Source organism: Sus scrofa, chromosome 5 (assembly GCF_000003025.6).
Source record: "Sus scrofa isolate TJ Tabasco breed Duroc chromosome 5, Sscrofa11.1, whole genome shotgun sequence".
NCBI lineage: Eukaryota > Metazoa > Chordata > Mammalia > Artiodactyla > Suidae > Sus > Sus scrofa.
In genome coordinates this window covers 3,506,718-3,527,259 of record NC_010447.5, presented here as the reverse complement: position 1 = coordinate 3,527,259, position 20,542 = coordinate 3,506,718, and the positions used below count along the sequence as shown (strand labels likewise).

The following is a 20,542-nucleotide window of genomic DNA, read 5'->3' as shown; positions in this document are numbered from 1 at the left end:
GCGTGCACGTGTGTGTGCCAGTGTGTACGCGGGGCAGCAGTTGTGTGCGTGAGGCTCTCTCGAGTGTGGCATGGCCGGGCGGGCTGCGTGTATTTATATGGGGCGGGGGATTTTGTTGGTCCAGGCGCGGCTGGGATGCGCAGGGAATCTCCGCGCTGTCCGCGCGCCCTCCGGCCCTCGTGCTCGGTGCGCGCAGCCAGGTCTCCCCGAGCCATCAGGCCTCTAGCCGGCCACCCCTTTTCTGACTTCAAAGCAGAACTCACTGCCTCAGCTCCCCCCACCCCGCCCCCGATTCCTCAACCTCGGCCGCTCAGGCCGGCAAGGAGACCCAAAGTACCCCCGCTCCCTCGCGCGCCGGGCACCAGGCGCCCCGCCCAGGGACCTCGCTGCCTGGTTCCCTGCTCGCCCAGTTCCAGCGCTGTAGGCCGGGGAGGGGGGCCCCCCGCCCGCCCACCGCGCGCGCGGCCCGCGGCACTCACAGGTAGCTGCCGCTGGACAGGATGAGAAAGATCTGCGGGCAATAGATGGAGAGGAGCGCGCTGCGCGGCGACAGCAGGAGCATGGTGGGCCCGCGCTCCTGGCGGGGCTGGGCAGGCCCCGCGAGCAGAGCGCGTGGGCCAGCTGAGGCTGGGGTCTCCGCGGCCCTCCCCCAGGTAGGGCAGCGGCACAGGGCGCTAGGGACCACAGGGCGCTAGGGACCGGGGCGCGCGGGCCCCGGCGCGGTGGTCGCCTGTGCCCCGCCGCCAGGGCCGCGCATCTCGCTGGGGCTGGGGTTGGGGCTGGAGTGCCAGGCGAGGGAGCGGGCAGTGGGCAGCGGGTCCGTCTCCGCCGCAGTCTGGCCCTCCGTCCGTCGATCGGTCGGAACCAGCTCTGTCGCTCGCTCTGGCTCACGTCTTCCAGTCTCCCGAGGCGCGCAGCTGCCATTGGACGGGCCACCCCTACATCCGCCTCCTCCGCGGGCGGGTTTTTTAAAGGGGAGGCTGACCGAAGCGTGCGGCGGGAGCCGCCTCCAGGGCTTGCCCAAACTGCCTTGGCTCCGACAACCCCCCCCACCCCCACCCCGCCAGCAACATCAGCGAGGCATACGGCTCCAGCCTGCTCCGGAGGGTGCACCTCGGGGGGCGGGGGTGGGGGGAGGCACCGCGGGATAACCGTGCGGGGGCGTGCGCTTCTCTTGGGGGTTGTGCTGGGCAATGTGTGTTCCTGTGTGCAAGCACGTGCCTGCATATGCCTGTGTGTGCCTGCGGGAGCGTAGGCGCTCTGTGAGGGCGCAGGGTGTGCGCCCGAATGCCCCCTGTGCGCTGCGCCTGTGCCTTCGCGCCCTTGGGTTTGGTGAGACTGGCCGCTGCCGCTGCCAACCAGGCCCAGCATGGTTGGGCTCACCTGTGCGCAAGCGCACTGGCCTCTGCAGGGTCCTGCCTCAAGTCTCTTTAGAGACGCGAACCGTGGGAACGCGCCCCCAACAAGTGCACAGCAGCCCCCAACTCTGGCCTGCCCTACCTCACTTCTTTCGTTCTCCTTTGAGGAGTTGGTTGGCATAGGTGTGGGGAGATCGAAAGAACACACTTTTCTTTCTTTCTTTTCTTTTTTCTTTTTTTTAGGGGGGGGGTGTCTTTTTAGCGCCGCAGTCGCAGCATATGGAGGTTCCCGGGCTAGGGGCCGAATCGGAGCTGTAGCTGCCAGTCTACACCACAGCCACAGCAACTCGGGATCAAAGCCGTGTCTGCGACCTACACCACAGCTTATGGTAACGCTGGATCCTTAACCCACTGAGCGAGGCCAGGGATTGAACCCACGTCCTCATGGATGGTAGTCAGATTCATTTCCATTGAGCCGCAACAGGAACTCCCGAAGAACACACCTTTCTGAACATCCTCCTTCCAGGGATTTTTTTTTTTTTTTTAAGCCCAAGTCACATTTTTGAGTCCCACCTCCTATTGTCTGCCCAGCCTGGCTACATAAGAATATGAATGTCCGTCTAGACAGCAGTGCAGACCCCTTAAGCAGGAGCTAAGACACGAAGAGAGAAGATGACCACGAACAAGTCTGTGCAGTGGTCTCCAAGGAAGTGGATTCCCTGGCTTCTCCGCCTGGCCTGGAGATTCTTCCAGAGCTTCCTGGGGGAGGTGGCCGCCTCCCCCACCTTCATCCCCCTGGGGCAGGGCCTCTCAGGTCCCTGTGGGCTCTTCTACCTCTCCTGACCCCAAGAGTGGGAGGCAGGTGTGGAGCAAGGCTGGTCCTGGAACTTCATGACCTCCGTTCTGGGGGGTGCCAGACTTCAGATGCCTCCTACTGGCCCTGGCTCGGCGTCCTCCAGGGCCGCCGCTTGGAGGTGGCTCAGCTCCAAAGTGAGGAGCCGAAACTCCTCAAAGCCATGTGTTTCCAAATCACCCTGAAACCAAGGCGCATCTGCTTTTGAAGCCCTGATCTGCCAAAGAGTCTCAGGGGCTGAGGGCTCCATGCCTGCCGGCCCAGGGGCTCCCCTGGGGGCTGCACATCTGCACCAGCACCCAGGCTGGGGGCATGGGGCTGTGGGGAGGGGAGCAGCCCCTGAACACCCATAAGCATGGACGGCTGGGCTGGGGTGGGGGGTAGAGCTATAATCACAGAAAAGTCCCCCAACACCTACAATCTCAGATACTTTCTTAAAACTTTTTTGACCCTAAAATCCCAACCCCTGGGAATCCAGGTGGCCCAGAATCCGCTCTCTGGAGGAGTCCCTGGGTTCCTGCCATGGCGGGGACCTCACTAACAATATGAAAGGGTTGATTTCATGGGGATACCGTCCACCCCACCCGCGGAGCACAGGCCCCCAGGACTAAACTCAGCATCCGGTGAAAGAGGTGCTACTGTTACTCCGTGTTCCCAGTGAACAAAGGTGGGCTGGGAGAATAGAGAGCTCACCTGAGGCCACCCAGCAAGGAGTGACAGGGAGGATGGATCCCCAAACCTTGTCCTTGAGGCACTAGGCTTCCGGGTCATTTAACCCCTTAGATCACATCCAGGCCGAGCACACTCCCACCCTGTGTAGCCAAGATGGGCTGCAAAGAAAGCAGGCCCACTCCCCCCACCCCATGCAGGCACCTCAGTGTGAGGTGGCAGGGGCTGAGCCCCCTCCCTGCCCTGCCTTCCCCTCTGCAGACCCCAGGGTGGCTCTCTGGCTTTCCTGGCTGTGGTTTCACAGGGATGCTTAGGAGTGAGAGGGTGTGTGTTTTAGGGGCCGCCAAGGGGAGGCCTTTCCTTCCCCAGGGCTCCTTGGCAGGGACAGAGGAAAGAACCAGGGCCACCACCTGGCGGGTCTCACGCGGTCCAGGCGCCTGGGCACACAGGCTGGGTCTTGCCTCATTAGATTCTCTCTACATAGACACTAGCCACCACCCTCCCCAGGGCGGTCAGAGCTGCAGTCCCATGTACAGGCGGGAACCGGGCTCAAGGAGGAGCGGGGAGGGGGCGCCGGCCCGTGGTCTCGGCGACCTGGAGCCCTGGGAGTCCAGCCTAGGCATCGCCTTCGGCTTCTCCTACTGGCGGGGACTGGGGAGATGGGGCTGGATCCATAGAGCTCTCCCCACGGCTGGAAGCGCAAGCGGGTGCTCTCCGATGACTCCTGCTGAGGAGCTGGTGTTCGGGAGAGCAGCCGGTGGTGGAAGTCCCAGCTCTGCCACTTACTCTTGTGGACAGTCACTTGGCCTCCCCTGCCCCATCCCTTCCCAGTCCTTAAAACAAGAAAATTGAAAGCACTTACCTCCAGGGTTGCCTGGAGGCAACAAGGCCTCAGTTCGAGAAGCAGGTGGCGGAGCGTAAGCCTCTTTGGGGGCTGCCCATTACTTTAGGGGGCACAGGGGGCGAAACTGTAACCTCAGGGGCTGCTGAAGAGTCTGGAAACCCATGCCTCCCTCCCCAATCCCCCCCAGCGCCCCACCTCCCCAGCAGACTCAGCACAGGGCACCCTCACCTCCCATAAACAAACACCCAGGGACACAGCCTACACACAGACCCACAACAAACAGAGCCACCAGCCGCCGCAGACACGCCCGCCCAGGCCTGCAGAGCTGAGGCTAGGACAGGGAGCTTCCAGCCCTGCCTTTGCCTGGCCTTGGTCTCTGCGGGCCTGGGCCTCAGTTTCTCCTTCTGTAAAATGGTGGAGAGGGCCATGGAGGGAGGGGCGGTGGATGAAATTATTCTCAGGTCGGCTTCTGCCTCTCCGCCCGCCCGGGAGGCGAGGCCGTGACTCCGGCCCTCCCTCGGGGCTGTTCCCCAGCTCTCCCCGCCGCCGGGACCCGGCCTGCCTTCCCGTGGTTGGCAGCGCACAGTAGGCGCGCAGGGCGCGTGGTCGGGGCGCGGAGCCGTGGGCGCCCAGGGCGAGGGGCCCCGCACCCCCTCATGGTCACATCGCCCCCCACCCCCACTTCGAGCGAGGCCGAGACAGATTCTGTCTAAAGGAGATCGCAGCTCAACAGGTAAGGACTCGGCTGGGTTCAGGAATGTGGAAATACGACTCGGAGCAGCTACTGCAGCGAGCAGCGAGCGCGGCCCGCCGGGCGCCCGCCCGCCCGCCCTCCGGGCCGCGCGAGGGGGAGCGCGGCGAGAGGGGGCCGGGCAGAGGGCCCCCGGCGGGCGGGGGCGCCGGGCCGGGACCGAGCCCGAGGCGGCCCGGCCGCCCGCGCGGCCCATCCCGAGCCAGCCGGACGAGTTGTCAAGGTAATTTCAACACGTCCGGGTGATGGATAGAGACGAAGGGCCGTGGCGAGTGCCCAGGCCTGCGCGCTCGCTGCCGGGGTGCGCGTCCCCGCCCGCCCGCCCGGGGCCCTCGGCCGCCCGAAGCCCCCCGCCCCCCGCCCCGGCGCGCCCTCCAGGCGGCGAGCGCTCGGCCTGGGCTCGGCGCCCGGCGCGGCCCGGGGGAGGGAAGGCGCGTCCCACCCCCGGGGCCTGGAGCCCAAACAGGTGAAAGTACGCGCCGGGCACGCTCGCCGCTACCCGCGAGCCGGGCCGCCCGCGCGTCCTGCTCTCCCTCCTCCAGCCCTGGGCCGGGCGCCCCTCGGGAGTGCCCAGGGCTCGAAGGGCTTGGCTGCATCTCTGCCGGCCCGGGACGAGGGTCCAACACTCAGGCCAGCCTCGGATCCCCGAGAGCCGCTATGCCCCACGCCTGTACCCATGGCCCCCTGGGGGACCCTACGGAGGCGGCTCCTGCAGGCTGCTCAGATCCCGGGCAGCGGCCCCTGCCCACTGGGCTACTCACCCAAGCTTCACGTAGAGAACGCCAAAGCAGAGAAACACGTAGAAAATCCACTTGCGAAAGTTTCTGTGCATGATCCAGGGAGGGGGGCTGCGCCATAGACAGCGGCGGCCGGAGGGGACGCGCGGGCCGGGCGAGGATCGCGCGGGAGCGGGGGGCGGGGGGCGGCGGCTTCGGTGGACAGCTCTCAGCCGGCGCTGCGGCTCCGGCGGCCGGCGACGCGCGGGCACTCGGCGCGCGCTGCCACCATGGTGAGCCCGGGCCGCCGCCGCGTGCGCCTCGGGGAGTGACCTGGGCCGGGGGCCGTCACCTCGGAGCCGGGCGGAGTGACCACAGGGCCCCACGGGCGCCGGCTGGGGCCGAGGCGCGAGCGCAGCGGGCGGGCGGGCTCTGCCGCCACTGGGGGCAGCCGCCTGGGGCCGTGCGCGCCTCGCTGAGCGCTGCGGCGGCCAATGTGTCCGCACTTGTCGGCCTCCCCAGGTGACTCGCGCCCCGGCAAGCGAGCTGCGAGCGAGCCCCAGGTAGGAGGATCCGCCTCCCGCCCGCCCTCCTCGCTCGCCGTGCGCTCTCTCTCCCTTGCTCCCGGGCTCTCCCTCCCTTTTCTCCTCCCTTCCCGTGACACACAAACGCATCTATCCCCGGAACCCCCTCCCCAGGCCGGCTCCCTTCCGATTGCCCTCCCGGGACTCGGGGGGGGGGGAGGGGGTTGGGTGCTTAGAGGCGGGGGGCGGGGGGAGGGGGAGGGTGCGGCCGGGAAAAGACACCTGCGGAGGGCCCCGCCGCTCCTCTGCACCCGTGGGGGTGGGGACCGGGGGGAAGGGCCGACTCAGGTTGTGGTAGCCATTTGGCTTCAGTGTTTAGTGGGGGGGGGGAAGAGACCACCCACCCCCATCGCGTTCTGGGCGCGCTTCTCCTTCCCCCAGCAATTCTTTACATGAGGTCCCCCAGGGCCACACCCTTAGCCCAGGCATCGCTGCCAGCCCCACAGACTTGGATCAGAGCCCTCCTCCAGCGCCCAGAGTCCCCCCACACCTGTCGATCCTGCTGTTAGTGGCGCTTAATCAGAGTAGGAACAAGGAAGGAACAGAGAGATAGGCCTGGCCAGATGCAGGAGGATGGCTCAGATGACCTGCTATGGCAGCCACTTGGCTGAGCACCATGGCGGAGGAGGAGGAGGAGGATGTAGAGGGGTCCCCTGGCTCTGTGGAGGCTCCTACCCCAAGGACCCCTGCTGGCTTTCCCGGCCACCCTTGTTCCCCTCCGTCTGCTGTGTCTCCTCTGCAGCGCTGGGCTCCGTATTCATGTTCAGCGCCCAGAGCTTGGGGCCGGAACCACCACCCAGCCTCGCACACTGGAGGGGCCTGATTTGGCTCCGTGCCCCGGGAGTGGGTACCAAGTAGCAGACCCTGCCGCTGGGCAGAACCCCTGTCTGTTCTGAGAGGGCAGAATGGTGAGCCTCTGCCTCATCGCCGTCCTGGCCAGGCTCCTGCCCTGCTCCGCGGGTTTACAGACCTGGACGCCTTCCAAGGTGCCACTCCTGGGCAAGTGAATGGAACTGGGAAGCGCTTGGTCACCGAGGACCAGCCAAGACTCGAGACTTGCTGGGGTGAGAGTATGAGCACCAGAGGTGGGGGCGGGGGGGGGGTAGGAGGAGTGCTTCCAGCCACCCTTGGCCCCACCTAGTCCAGGCCCAGCCCAGCCGGGACTTTAACTCAGAGCCCACCTTCCGCCCCCCCAACAGTCCCTCTCGACCCCCTGCTCCTGATCCCCCCTTAATCCTTCCAAATCCCCTGAACCTTTGCCACGACCCTGGCGCGGGCCATTCCTCGGCCCCTCGATCAGAGGCGGGGCCGGTGCAGCTGTGCGGAGCGGGGCGGATAAGGAGCATTTACAGATGAAAGCGAGTGGGAGACAATCGCAGGCAGGGAGGTTGAGGCACAGAAAGAAGTGAAATGACAATAGAGGCTTCACCCTCGAGGGTCCCCTGTGTCCCAGCGCCCCAGATGTCACCCCGTTCCACGGAACAGGAAGCTGAGTCCTGGAAATGGGAGGGTCGGGGGCCGAGCCCTCGCAGCCGGTGGCTGGAGCGGGACCGACTGGGAGGTGGGAGTCGCGGGAGGAGCTGGGGCGCGCGAGACGATGCTGCCACCCGGCGGTGACACGGCAGATGCTCCGACGCGAGGCGGCGGGCGCGCCAAGACCGGGGTGGGAGAGGGGTGTTGCGGGCCGCTTGAGCCACGCCAGGTCCCGGGACTGCGAGGCGGGCAGTGTGCCCCATCCTGGCACAGATTCTGGGAGCCGCCTCGCCTGGTACCGCCACCAGCCTCGGTCTCCGCCTCCGATAATGGGGCGAATCCTCGGGACTGTGGAGTGTGGCGGGACTTAAATAATAGCCCCTGCAGTGGCTGCCTCCTCCCCGCCCGGGGCCTCGGTGACGCCCCCTGGACCTCATGCCTCGTGGACACTCCACCCCCCTACCCCTAACCCGATCCCAGAGCCGAGATCGAGTAGGCTCCTGGACCAGCGGGGTGCGGTGGGGCCAGGAGAGGAGAGGTCTGCGGCCAGCCGGCGGGACGCCAAGCTTAGTTCACTCACTCCGCCTGCTGCTCTGTGCCTCAGTTTCCCAGGGAGGACGCGATGCACGTCCTTGGGTCTCCCGACACCGCGTGTGGAGGGACACAACGGCGCAGCGTCGTGCTGCCCCCTGCCGGCCGCCTGGGGAGGCGGCTCCGGGGAGAAAGGCCCCCGGAGCAGGTACTGAGGGGCGAGGTTTGAAGACTGGCTGCCTGACCTGCAGCAGCCTGCTCCCCGACCTCTGGCTTCTTGGCATCTCCAAGGGGGTTGTGGGTGGCTTTAAGGTTGGGGAAGATCTGGAGTAGAAGAGCTCTAAGAATCCTCTGTGTGTGCGTGTGTGTGTGTGTGTGTGTGTGTGTGTCTATGTGTGTGTACACAGCAGGCCAGAGGTCCCTCCCCAGCCTGGGTCCCAGAGCTGATTCCAGGGCTCTGAGATCTGCTGACAGTCACCCCACCCCCACACCATCCCTCCTCCCGAAAGGACTGCAGGTCCAGTCGTCCTGATAGGGCCAGGGTCGACCCCAAGAGTCCCCCATCTGTTTGGGGTGGGGGAACGACTGGATAGGAAGAAGCAGAGGGGGTGCTTCTGCTGGGAATGGGGTTCTGGTACTCAATGAACATGACCTGCCAATGCCCAGGGGCAGAAGTCTGGGTCCCCTAGGGACCCCAGATGGGTCTTGGGCCACCTTGGGGCTCCGGGGGCTCAATGGCCCCAGCCACTTCTTCCCTGCACGACCTCAGAACTTGAAAGCTCTGCTACCTGGGTTTCCTCATTGCTACGTGGGGGAAACAACAACTCCTACACCCCGTGACTTCTGATACTTGAATGCATTAACCCACATGAAGGTGTTTGGATGGTGCCTGGTGCGTGGTGGCACTCGGTCAGTGCAGGCTCAGCCTGACACCTTCTGGCCCCTTCCTGCCCCTCCACCTCATCACACACATGGGAACCCTTGTCCTTTTCTCCCTTGTCTTTCCTTCTGTTACTTGAACCCATCAAGCCAGTTCTGCCCCAGGGCCTTTGCACATGCTGCCCTTTCTGACACAGTGCTCTCCCCCTGGTCCTGTGTGGCCTCGGCATAAGTGTCTCACATCAGAGAGACTCAGGTTCCTCCCCCCAAACAAACTCACGGCTGTTCTCTATGATAACACTGCTGTTCCCTTTGTGGCCCAGAGGCCAATGTCATCGTTTGTTTCCTGTGTACCACCAGCCTACAAACTCCATGGAGAGAATCGCCACATCCACTTTGGTTCCTGCTCTATTCCCAGGATACAACAGAGCGTGGCGCAGGGTAAGGGCTCAGGAGGCACGCATGGGCTGGTTTTCCAGGCGGCAGCGGCATCTGTGTCTGCAGGGCTGCAAGCTGGAGAGCAAGGACCTTGGACCCTTGAGTTGAAGCTCAACCACCCTCTCCAGCATCAACCACACCCCATTCTTGCTGCCTTTCTCCTGGCCTTGCAGTGAAGTGTCTCCTGAATCCCAGCAATTCCTACTGCGGGTCCACTTGTGAAATGGTGCTGCCGGATGAGGAAACTGACATGGGGAAAGAAGTGCTGGGCCAAAACCACACCGTTGGTGGAGTCCAGGCCCAGGGCTTAGCACGTCTCAGCATCTGGGGGGGAGGGTCCGTGCCTCGTGGAGTGGAGCACAAAGGGTCAACCCTGCTCATCCCCTGCTGGGAGCCCCAGTTCACTTGGGGGGGGGACACCAGCAGCCATGAGGAAGGTGCTGATGGCACTTGGAAAACCCCAGGGCAAGTGAGGTGCCTGAGGGGGGCCTGGAAAGAAGGGAAGTTTGGGTGGACCCCAAGGTGTCCTGCCCTAATCCCAGAGACAGGCTACGATGCGACATCATGTCCATGCTTCGGTTCCCTTGTGTGATGCGTTTACTATTTCTCCAGCTTCTGGCCAAAGGGGCAGTCAGAGGGATATGAAGCATGGGAAGGATTTGTCCTCCCATTGGGAGCTTTGAAGGGAAGCTCGTGGCGAGGAATCCAGGTGACATCTAAGAGCTGAGTGCTCTTAGAGAAAGGATGGAGGCGGATGCCCCCACTTACTGGAGGAAGCTGGATGGGGTGGAGATGAGGTGGAGAGGCATGGGGCCATGACTTTCGAGGCTGGGGCCAGGACGGAGTCGGGAGGACACTTGGGCTGATCCTTGGAGGGTTACATGGACGTGACGCACCACATGGAAGTTCATCCGGTGTCTGGAAATAACCACCATTCAGGAGAAGGCCACATCCTTGCCCACTTGGCAAGCAACGGTCTTGGCTTTGTCCAGGATACAGGAGGTCCCCAGGATGAGAGGTTTTCAGTGCTCACCAGATAGTCTCAGGCGAACTAGGTTGGTGGCCTAGATAGAAGAGCTCTCTTTCTCATTGCTATCAGCAGCGGCAAGGACCTGATCCATGAATTTTCTAGTGGAAGGATGTCGCCTATGACCCAGGATATTTTTTTTTCTTTTCATGGACACATCTGCAGCATATGGAAGTTCCCAGGCTAGGGATTGAATCAGAGCTACAGGTGCCGGCCTACACCACAGCCATAGCAACGCGGGATCCAAGCCATATCTGCGACCTACACCTCAGCTCATGGCAATGCTGCATCTTTAACCCACTGAGCAAGGCCAGGGATCCAACCTGCATCCTCAGGGACACTGTACCGGGTTCTCAACCCACTGAGTCACAATGGGACCTCCCAGACCCAGGACTTTTCACTTTTTATCCAGTTTTCCCTGTGCAAACACTTTCTCCTCCTTCTCTTCAAAGATCCATAATACTCAGAAGCCCCTTGAAACGGAGAGGGCAGAGATGGACAGTGAGTATGAAAGGGAAAGCTTCCATATCAGCACTTGGGTGGAAACAGTGGGGAAAAATAACCTCCACTGTAATACACACCACAATTTGCAGAAGGCAGTCAAAGCCTTACTCAGAGGCAAATGCATTGCATTGAGATTAAGAATTTTTATGGAGTTCTCTTGTAGGCAGTGGGTGAAGGATCTGGTGTTGTCACTACAGTGATTTAGGTCACTTCTGTGGCACACATCCGATCCCTGTCCCAGGAACTTCCACATGCCATAGGCGTGGCCAAAAGAAGAGAATTTTTATAAGTAATGTATTAGTTCAGGATTCAGCAAACTTTTACGGAAAAGTGCCAGATAGTAGTATTTTAGGCTTTGCCAGGCCACGTGCAGTCTCTACCATGTAGTCTTTTTTGATGATGACTTTTTTAATTTTTTTGACAACTCTTTAAACATGTAAAATCCATTTTTAGCTTGGGGGTTTGGCTCTTGGCCGTAACTTGCTGACCCTGGTATTAGTCAGGACTTTTTCCATTGCCAATGCCAGGAGCCAAGCTGTAAGCAATAAAAAAGAGAAACTGTTGAGTCACATAACTGAAGAGTCCATGGGCGGTGTAGCTTCAGGCATAGCTGGATCTAGGACTCAAATAAAATAACCAGTGATTTCTGTCTCTGCTTCTGTCAATTCTGTCTACCTAGAAGTTAGTCTCAGTCCCAGGCAGGCCCTCTCCATGCACTGACCACTCACTGCTCCAGGCTTCCTCCATGCAGCTTGACAACCAAAGAAAATGACTCTCTTCCCCAGGTTCCAACACGGTTCCAAGATTGACTGTCATTGCCTTTGACTGGTCTGCCTTGGGGTCACATGCCTCTCCTTTAACTGGTCACTGTGGCTGGAGAGGGAGCCCTGGCCTGGGACTTTGAAGCAGGTTGGGGTCATTCCATTTCTCAATGCATTCAGATGGCATGGACTGAGAAAGGCGCAGAAGGGGCACTGTGAGGAAAATGGAAGAAGGGGGTGAATGGTGGGCAGGAGAGTAACCAGTGTCCACACACACTTAAAGTTCTGTGTTTAGCAAACACTCGGATAGACAGCCACTCTTCATTAATCCATTTACTCCTCACGACAACCCTGGGGGGGGGTGGTATTATCACCTCCGTATACAGTTGAGGGAACTGAGGCATAGAGGCTTAGGGTCTTACTCAGGGACCTGAGAGCGATCCAGTCTTGGAAACTGACTTTAGCCTGTTCCATCAGTAGGCCAAAAGAGAAAGGCCACGGGCTCATCTCCAAAGATGCCAAAAAGACAGTGAAAAAACAATTGAAGATTCCTTCCCGATTTGAAAAAAAAGACCCTGTATCGAATCACTTACGATGGAACATGATGGAGGATAATGTGAGAAAAATACATATGTGTATGTGACTGGGGCACTTGGCTGGGCAGTAAAAATTGGTAGAACACTGTGAACCAACTATAATGGAAAAAACTAAAATCATTAAAAAAAAATTTTTTTTAAGGAAAAAACCAAACCTATAACAAACAGAAACTTAGAAAACCTGGACCAGAGCCTGCCTCCTTAGCATGACAGGGAGTTCCCGGACTTCACCGTCGCCCTCTCCCCAAGGCCAGCTTTTCCGGTCCTTTGCATTCTGGTCCCTCGACATGTGCTCTTAGCACCATTCAGACTGGAGCCCAGGCGATAGTCTGCCGTCAATGATTTGGTCCTACCTCTGTGCCTTTTCCGTGCTGTTCCATGCTGTTCCCCATCCAGAATTCCCTTCCCTTTCCTTTCCACTACTAATGACAGCCCGACTCTGACCACTGATCTCTTGAGCCCTTAGGCTAGATCAGGCCACAAGGGCACCAAAAGCCAGCTCAAGACCTCAGACCTCGTCCTAGGCAAGGGCCAAAGCCTGTGCGCTTGGTTGCCTGAGTGAGCTGGGGTTTCTCAACAGTGGCACCATGGACTATCAGGGCTGGTCTGTTCTGGGGGTGGGGGTGTGCTGGGCACTGTAGGATGCTCGGCAGTGTCCCTGCCCTCCACTAGACGCTTGGAGCACCTCCCGCCATTGGGGCAACGCTAAGTGTTTCCAGCTGTTCTAATGAGAACCAGGGCTCTGAGCTGCAAGGGGTGGGCCTTTGGGTGTGGAGGATGCGGGTTCAGTCCATTCTTTGCTTGGACAACCCCAGGACGTGGGCTATAATCGTCCAGGCTCAAGCTGGGTCACAGACACGTTTGAGCTCCCACTTGGTGGAAGCAGAAGAGTCCAAATAAGCAATGTCCTTTATTTATTTATTTATTTATTTATTGAGTCTTTTGAGGGCTGCCTGGTGGCATATGGAGGTTCCCAGGCTAGGGGTCTAACTGGAGCTGTAGCTGCCAGCCTACACCACAGCCACAGCAACGCGGGATCCAAGCCATGTCTGCGACCTACACCGCAGCTCACGGCAACGCTGGATCCTTAACCCACTGAGTGAGGCCAGGGATCGAACCTGTGTCCTCATGGATCCTAAGTCAGATTTGGATCCGCTGAGCCAAGACAGGAACTCCGCAATGTCCTTTTAAACCAGTGATGCGGCATCTGCGTTCTCTCTGCCCACCTTCCACAGATGCTGGCCGGGCCCATGGCCACACTCAGCTACAAGCACTGGGGACCCTGACTGGGGCCTGGGTGCTGCTGGGGTCGGCTTCCACTTTATAGGACAGGTGGGTACACAGACCAGAGCAGGGGGGAAGGGAACAGTGGGTTTGGGGGGCAATTGGCAGTCCCTCTCAGGCCTTTAGTTATTATCATTTTTCATGCCTCTTAAGCCAAGTGCATTCTTTAGAAAACTGGGCTGAGTCACTCGCTTTCCCAGCCTCTCTGGGAGTGACCGGCCTGTCATTTGGGGGAGGGGAAGCTCCTTTCTGAACCAGGCACTCATCCTTAAGAACTTGGATTAACTGTCTGAACTGTAATTGCATCCACAGCCACAGTAGGCAGAAGTTCCTGTGCCAGGGATCAAACCTGCACCACAACAGCGACCCAAGCCACCACAGCAGCCGGATCCTTAATCTGCTGAGCCACCAGGGAGCTCCCATAACCCTTTAGACTCTGGTCCCAGCCATGGTCCTCTCCAAACCCACTGCCTGACATCCTCGCACTCTACCCATCCGGTTCCTATGGGCCCCTCTAGGCTGTTGGTCTAGGGGGTGCAGTCCTAGTCCCTTAGCTCAGTGCAGGTGACCTTGAACCCAGGGTCAGGTCCTGCAGGACCTGGCTAGTCATCCACTGGTCCTACGTACGCCACTCAAAACACACACAGTCCTTCAGGCCAATCACTGCTCTGGTTTCCAGGTCCTTTCTTCTTCAAAAGCTTTTTTCCCCCACTACAGCGGCCCCGATTAGGTGTGACAGCTGATTAGGGCAAAACTCAAAAAGTGCCGTGCTCCAACAAAATTAATGTGTATTTTTCTTTCCCATAAAAGAAGTCTAGAAGCAGGCAAACCAAGATCATGTATATTATCTAGGACTCAGTCCTACCAGCTCACTGCTCTGCCTTCCTGAGCATGCATTCCTTTACTTTAGACTCCAGAATGGCTGCTGGAGCCCTGCCATCACATCTGCTTTCCAGGCTGTGAGATGGGAAGAGGGCCAAAGAAGAGCAGGCCCCTCCCCCTTCTCAATTCCCATTGGCCAGAACTTGGTCACATGGTCAGACCTGGCTGCAAGGGAAGTGGGAAATGTAGTCTTTTGGCTGGGCTGCAGGAGGCCCAGGTAAATCTGGTGCTCGGTTACCAAGGCAGACGGGGAGGTGGATACTGGAGCACAGCATCACTGACTTCTCCCCACCCCGTGGTCTACTCAGATGGCCTCATCCTGGATCCACTGAGCCTGCGGGCCACTGATTGTCCCAATATTCCTCCCGCAGGGCTCACGTGGGACCCAGCTTACAGCTGGATCCAGAAAGCCTGTGCTGAAGGGAAAAGGAGCAAGTACCCCCGCACACACCCCCAGCCACCCCTGTTCCCGAGGAGGGTGTTGAGACAGACCCACTTCAGGCTGATCAGGCAGAGCCGCCGACACAGGGCCGGGAGGTGCAGGCGAGGCCTCGGGTCTAAGGCAAACACTTTCATGTCTCCTCGTCGTCACTCTGCCACAGCCTTTCACGTCATGCATTTTTCATGCCACTTAAGCCTAGTGTATTCTTTAGAAAACTGGGCTGAGTCACTTGCTTTCCCAGCCTCTCTGGGAGTGACTGGCCCGTCATTTGGGGAGGGGAAGCTCCTTTCTGAACCAGGGACTCATCCTTAAGAACCTGGATTAACTGTCTGAACTATAATTGCATCCACAGCAAGAATCCTATTTGCCAGGTTGGTCTCCTAAAAGCAATGGGGCATTTGTTCTTTGTCTCGGGCACCAAGAGCCACGGCCCCAGGGCCTGACCACTGACCGCAGGGACGCCTGGGAACCTGCATTCGTGCCCCGCATCCCTGTGACTCATGCACACAGACTTTGACTCATTGCTTTAAGGGTGGGAAGGCCGAGGCTCAGAGGGGAAGGGACAGCCAGGGCCACCCAGTGACCCAGCAAAGACTGGATCACCCAGCACCCAAGGCCTCTCAGCTCTCACTGCCCAGGGCCTCTTGGGCTGCCCCCACTCCTGTGTCTGCAGCTGGCAGAGCCAGCCTCCCACCCAGGGGCTTCGGGTCCCGGCCCGATCACCTGGACTTCCTTGCCCTCACCCGTCCCACTGCGCAGGGCCCGGCAGAGGCGGGTACACTGACCCAGATGCCACAGACGCCCCTCATCTGCCCGCAGACCACCAGAGGGCAGCACTCGGAGGATCAGGGCAGTCTCCCGAGCCAGCGCAGTAAACACCTTGGTATCTGGAAAGCCTCGGGCCTCTGTTTGCTCAGCTGTGAAATGGGAGGTGGTCACCAAGGCTGAAGCCCTGAGCAGCCCTGGTGCCCTGTGACCTGCTTATCACTGGTGGCATCCCTGTCATGGGGAGTGGGTGACTGAATGAATGAACCAATGAAAGAGGTGATGGACCTGCCTGGGGATTCTCAGCTCTGCTTCCCTCCTGGGCACCTGTCACATGACCCCACCACCACCCCCGCCTCCACTCCAGGTCTCAGGGAGGGAGACACTTACACAGTGTGCTTGTTCGGACCTGGGGGCACCTGGAGGCTCCCAGCTGAGAACTGGCTTGGACCCGGCTCCCCAGGGATCCCCCGGGACTCCCCAAGGCGTCACGCCCAAAGGGGCATCAGGAGACGGAGGTCACAGAGGGTTAAAGAGACACACGTCGGCTACACCTGAAACGGGGGCCGTGGGTGGGTGGCCGGAGGGGCCCTCATAGCTGGCGAGCAAGTAGAAAGTGCTGGAGATGCGGGCTGTGGGCACCAGGCTCTGTGATCTGAGCCTCGGCCTCACAATTCCCTGGTGGCCTAGTGGTTAAGGGTCCAGCATTGTCACTGCTGTGGCTCATGTTCAGTCCCTAGCCTGGGAACTTCCACATGCCGTGGGTACAGCCAAAAAAAAAAAGATTGGTATGAGCTTCAGCCTCCTTACCCATGAAATGCCACTGCCTCATTCGACCCCCCGAGCGGGGCCTAGCACACACTAAGTGCCCCAGGAAACGAGAGGCATCTGGCCTGTGAGTGGCACTCACTGCAAACACTAGGGCTCTTCCGGGGTGCTTGTGACACGGAAGCTGCTCTGCTCTGCGACCCCTCCCCTTTCAAGGATCTGTGCCCAGAAGAGGGAGCAGGTGGCACATGGGGATGGCAGACCCGCCCCCACCCTCTGCCCCCAGGCAGGCAGCTGGACCCCTGCAGAGGCGCAGCGGGGGATCCAAGCCAGGGTCCAAGACCGCGGGACCCCCACCCGCACCCTTGCTGAGACCGTGGGGGGACCTTGGCTCCTCGGTCCCACTGCATGTCCCTTCGCACCACTTCCCTGGCTCTTGAGCCACCCCTCAGCCCCCTGCCCTCCTGGCCTGGTGGGCAGTGGACATAAACAGGCCGCCAGGGGGGGCTGGGCTTGGGGGCCACGCTCAGTCTCCCCCCTCCCCTCTGCACATCGCACCTGTGCTACGCAGACCCCTCTGCCTGGAAGACTGGTTCCTTGACTGAATGCCTGGCTCCTTCTTCACAGCTGCCCTCCTCCAGAAAGCCTTCCCTGAACGCCCGCATCTGATGCCAGCCTCCTGGAGCTCCCACGACCCTCGGCTTCTGTCTGTTTCTGGAGCATCTGCCCTGGAGCTCAGGGCCACCCGATTTCTTCCTCGGGGGCTGGGACTCTCACAACATCCCCCCCAGGAACTGCAGACAACCCGGGAAAGATTGTAGGGGGCGGGAGTCAGCCTGGGCCAATGAACGTGCCTCAAACTCACACATCTGTGTCCTGGCTGGTGGAAGAGTCTGAACACCGTCTTCTCTCGGGCTGGGCCCGGAGGAACTGAAGCCTGACCCAGGAGAGGAAAGGGCCCACAGCTCACGGTGGCGGCTGGGTGGACTCGAAACTGACTCACACCGGGTCTTCGGTCCTGCCCATGAGGATCAATGGGGCCCTGCGGGCCGCTGGGTGAGTAAAGCGAGTATATTCCCGGGATGGTTTGACACACAGGGTCCACCTGGCACACACGTTTCTCTGGCCCACCAAAGGAACTCTTCTGGTCGAATATTTTTTCTTTCTTTTATTTATGTATTTAAAATTTCTTTGACATTTTAATTCTTTTTTTAAAAATAGCTTTAGTAACTTAGAAGTCACGTACCATACAATTCACTCTCTTTTTTTTCTTCTGGCCTGTGGCATGCAGAATGTTCCTAGGCAAACCCACGCCACAGCAGCGACACCACCAGATCCTTAACCACTAGGCCACCAGGGAACTCCTGGTCGAATATTTTCTTTTCTTTTTTTTTCTTTTGAGGGCCGCACCTGCCGCATAAGGAAGTTCCCAGGCTAGGGGTAAAATCAGAGCTGCAGCTGCCAGCCTACACCACAGCCACAGCAACACGGGATCCTTAACCCACTGAGAAGGGCCAGGGATCGAACCCGCATCCTCAGGGATCCTAGTCAGGTTTGTTAACTGCTGAGTCACAACGGGAACTCCTGGTCAAAATTTAAGAGCCCAGAGAAATGGCGCAGACTTGATGAGGCCTTGGCACTCCCACTATGCCCCTGGAACCCGGGGCCGAGGTCGGGCACGCGTGGAGAAGACCAGAGTCAGGGCGCGAGCAAAGGAGCCTGCTGTTCTGTCCCAGCAGAGAGGCTGTGGGCCAGTCTGCAGCCTCTCTGGACACGTGTCCTCACTCATCTGGGACAGAGGCAAGAGAAGAAGGGGGACCCCTGACTGTGTTTGATGGGCTGGCCCTGCTGCCCAGGCCCTGGGCCCAGAAGGAAACTGGGTGTTCTGTGCTCCAGGACACGTGCCCCAGAAACTGACAAGAGCCTGGGGCTGTGGGAGCTTCGGGGAGGCCTGCACCTGACAGGGGTGTTCAGGGAAGGCTTCCTGGAGGAGGGCAGCCATTGCTGAGCCCTGAAGGACAAGACCACAGACTGTCCAAGAAACTATCTCAGACACCAGCCTGAGTGAAGGCTCGGAGGTAAGGCAGGCACCTGCCTGCTCAGCAGAATGCAGAGGCCAAAGACCGGACCTCCTCTACGGCACTGGGCAAGTGGCTTCCATTCAAAACTTCACTGGCATGGGAGTGCCTGTCATGGCTCAGAGGTAATGAACCTACTACCATCCATGAGGACACGGGTTCAATCCCTGGCCTCGCTCAGTGGGTTAAGGATCCGGCATCGCTGTGAGCTGTGGTGTAGGTCGCAGGCACAGCCCAGATCCCACATTGCTGTGGCTGTGGTGTAGACCAGCAGCTACAGCGCTGACTCGACCCCTGGCCTGGGAACTTCCATATGCCTCGGGTGTGGCCCTAAAAAAAAAAATGGGGTGTTTGATCTGCAAAATGGGGTGACAATGTGACAATGCCTGCCCGCCCCCAAGGGAGCCTGCATGTACCCCACCCTCACCGAACCTACTTGCCCTCAGCCCCTAACCCCAGCTCCCACCACCCCCTCCAGCCACACAGACCACCCTAGGAGACCCCTCATGCTCTATTTTAGGCATTGCCTAGGTCTCCCGCCCTCAAACCTTCACCAGAAGTCTCCTGAAACCCCTCTTCACCCCAGTGCAGGGACCAGCACCTCCTCCAGGGCGCCCTCCAGGTTGTCCCAGAAAGCCTTAGATGCTCCCCTCTCCCACCGGTCCCCGCAGCCCCTTTGCCCTCCCATTTCACCTAGATGGCACCGCGCCGTCTGTCTCTGGCCCTCCAGGAGAAGCCTCTGGGCAGATCCTGGATGAGGACTTGTCTGCACTTGTTGAGTCCGGAGGGGTGCCTTGGCCATGACCACGTGGCCGGGACTCCTGTGGGCTGCCCAGCGATGGCCACTGAGCAGGCTGCCCTGGCCAGTAGGCGGGTGGGGGTGACGGTGCTGTGATGGTCATGGAGCCAATGGCGGGGTCCTTCAGGGAATAAAAGGAAGGGACATCTCTTCTCCGCACACAGGGTCCAGTTTTGAACTTGGATTTGTCCACTCACGTTACTGTCCCCACACGAGCTCCACCCACTTCAGCCTCATGCTCCCAGGCGGTAGTGGGGGAGGTTGAGGCGGGTGTTGGGGGCTGTTAGGTGACCCAGTTATTCTGGAAGCGTTCTGCACCCGATTCTGATGGGGGCGCTTCTTTCCCCAGCAAGCGGTTGGATGTCCGACAGTTCAAGTCACTGCTGGCACGGTCTACCCAAAGATGGCATTGGAGCCCACAAGTGAGGGGTCTCCACCCTACGAGACCACCTCACCAGTTGCAAGTCCAGGTTGTCACCAGCGCTTGATGTGCTGGCTCTAGGTCCGAGGTTCCAGCCACACCCTCCTCCTTGGGCGGGATGAATTTGCTAGAGCAGCTCACAGAAAACCCTTCATCTGCTCGATCACAGGTTGAAATAAAAGAACACAACTCAAGAACATCGGACGGGAGAGGGGCCCGGGCGCGGTGTGGGGGAGGGCCGGGGGGCCGCGTCAGCCCAGTTCTCGGACCCCATCCTTTCTGGGTTCCTGTGGAGGCGCTAAGACTTCGGCATGATTGCTTAACGGCAGCGATTAAATTATTGGCCACCGACAGCGGATTCAACCTCCAGCCTCCCTTCCCTGCAGGTGGGATGGGGTGGGGGCGGGACTCGTACTTCTCTTTGCTCATTTGATTGGTTCATCTGGTGACCAGCCCCCATTCTTAGGTGCGCTCCCCAAAGTCCCCTCATTAACATCACAAAAGACCCTCTTTGAAAATTCCAAAAGGTTTTGGAGCGCTTTGCCACAGGTGAGGGTGAGACAAAGACCAAACATACGTTTCTTTTTTTTAAATTTGTTTATTAAAGTCTCGTTGATTTACAGCGTTCTGTCTAACAGATATTTCTCATCGTACATCTCAAATCACCCCTCCCAGCTCCACCTGAGCTTCACCTGGGGCCCCTTGGCTCTGTGCTGGAGGGAAGGGGTCTCCCCTCTGGGGCGGGTGGAGAGGTGGGAGGCCCTGAGCCCTGAAGGCGACCCCAGCCCGCCTGCCCCCAGGGCGCCCTGGCCGAGGACGGCCTGGCCTGGGGACAGAAGTGAGCAGGAGGAAATGGGTTCCTGGGGTCGGAGGCCTGGGGACATCTCCCTCCCTGGCCTCGGGGTCCCATCGGTGCTGTGGGGACGGTAACAACATCCGGGAGAAGTCAGAGGTCTCCGCCCTTCCCCCACCCCGCCCACTGTGCTCCCCGCCCTTGTCGTCCAGGACTCACGTGGCCAGGTCTCTGAACCCAGGCAGCCCCCGGTCCCCCCAGTTCTGGGTGCCTCCTGAGTCCCGACCACCCCCAGCAGTTCCACCAGAGGGCGCTTTGCGACCAGG

General features: G+C 59.9%; 1 protein-coding gene and 1 long non-coding RNA gene across 3 annotated transcripts in view; one reads left to right on the top strand and one right to left on the bottom strand.

Annotated features, from left to right (window-relative positions):
- The window catches only part of WNT7B (Wnt family member 7B), a 50,911-nt gene extending 45,063 nt beyond the window's left edge, over nt 1-5,848 (bottom strand). Inside the window, exon 1 of one of the 2 annotated variants that reach the window (XM_021091384.1) lies at nt 5,237-5,848. In XM_021091384.1, coding sequence (XP_020947043.1) covers nt 5,237-5,307 — 71 coding nt within the window. In that variant the 5' untranslated portion in view covers nt 5,308-5,848. Of the gene's footprint in view, nt 1-479; nt 980-5,236 lie in introns of those variants that run through there. The other variant, XM_021091385.1, reaches the window with a different exon arrangement.
- On the top strand, nt 3,975-20,038 carry LOC110260613. Its single transcript, XR_002343852.1, has 3 exons — nt 3,975-4,457; nt 16,753-17,181; nt 19,352-20,038. It is a non-coding gene; the product is annotated as an uncharacterized LOC110260613 (long non-coding RNA).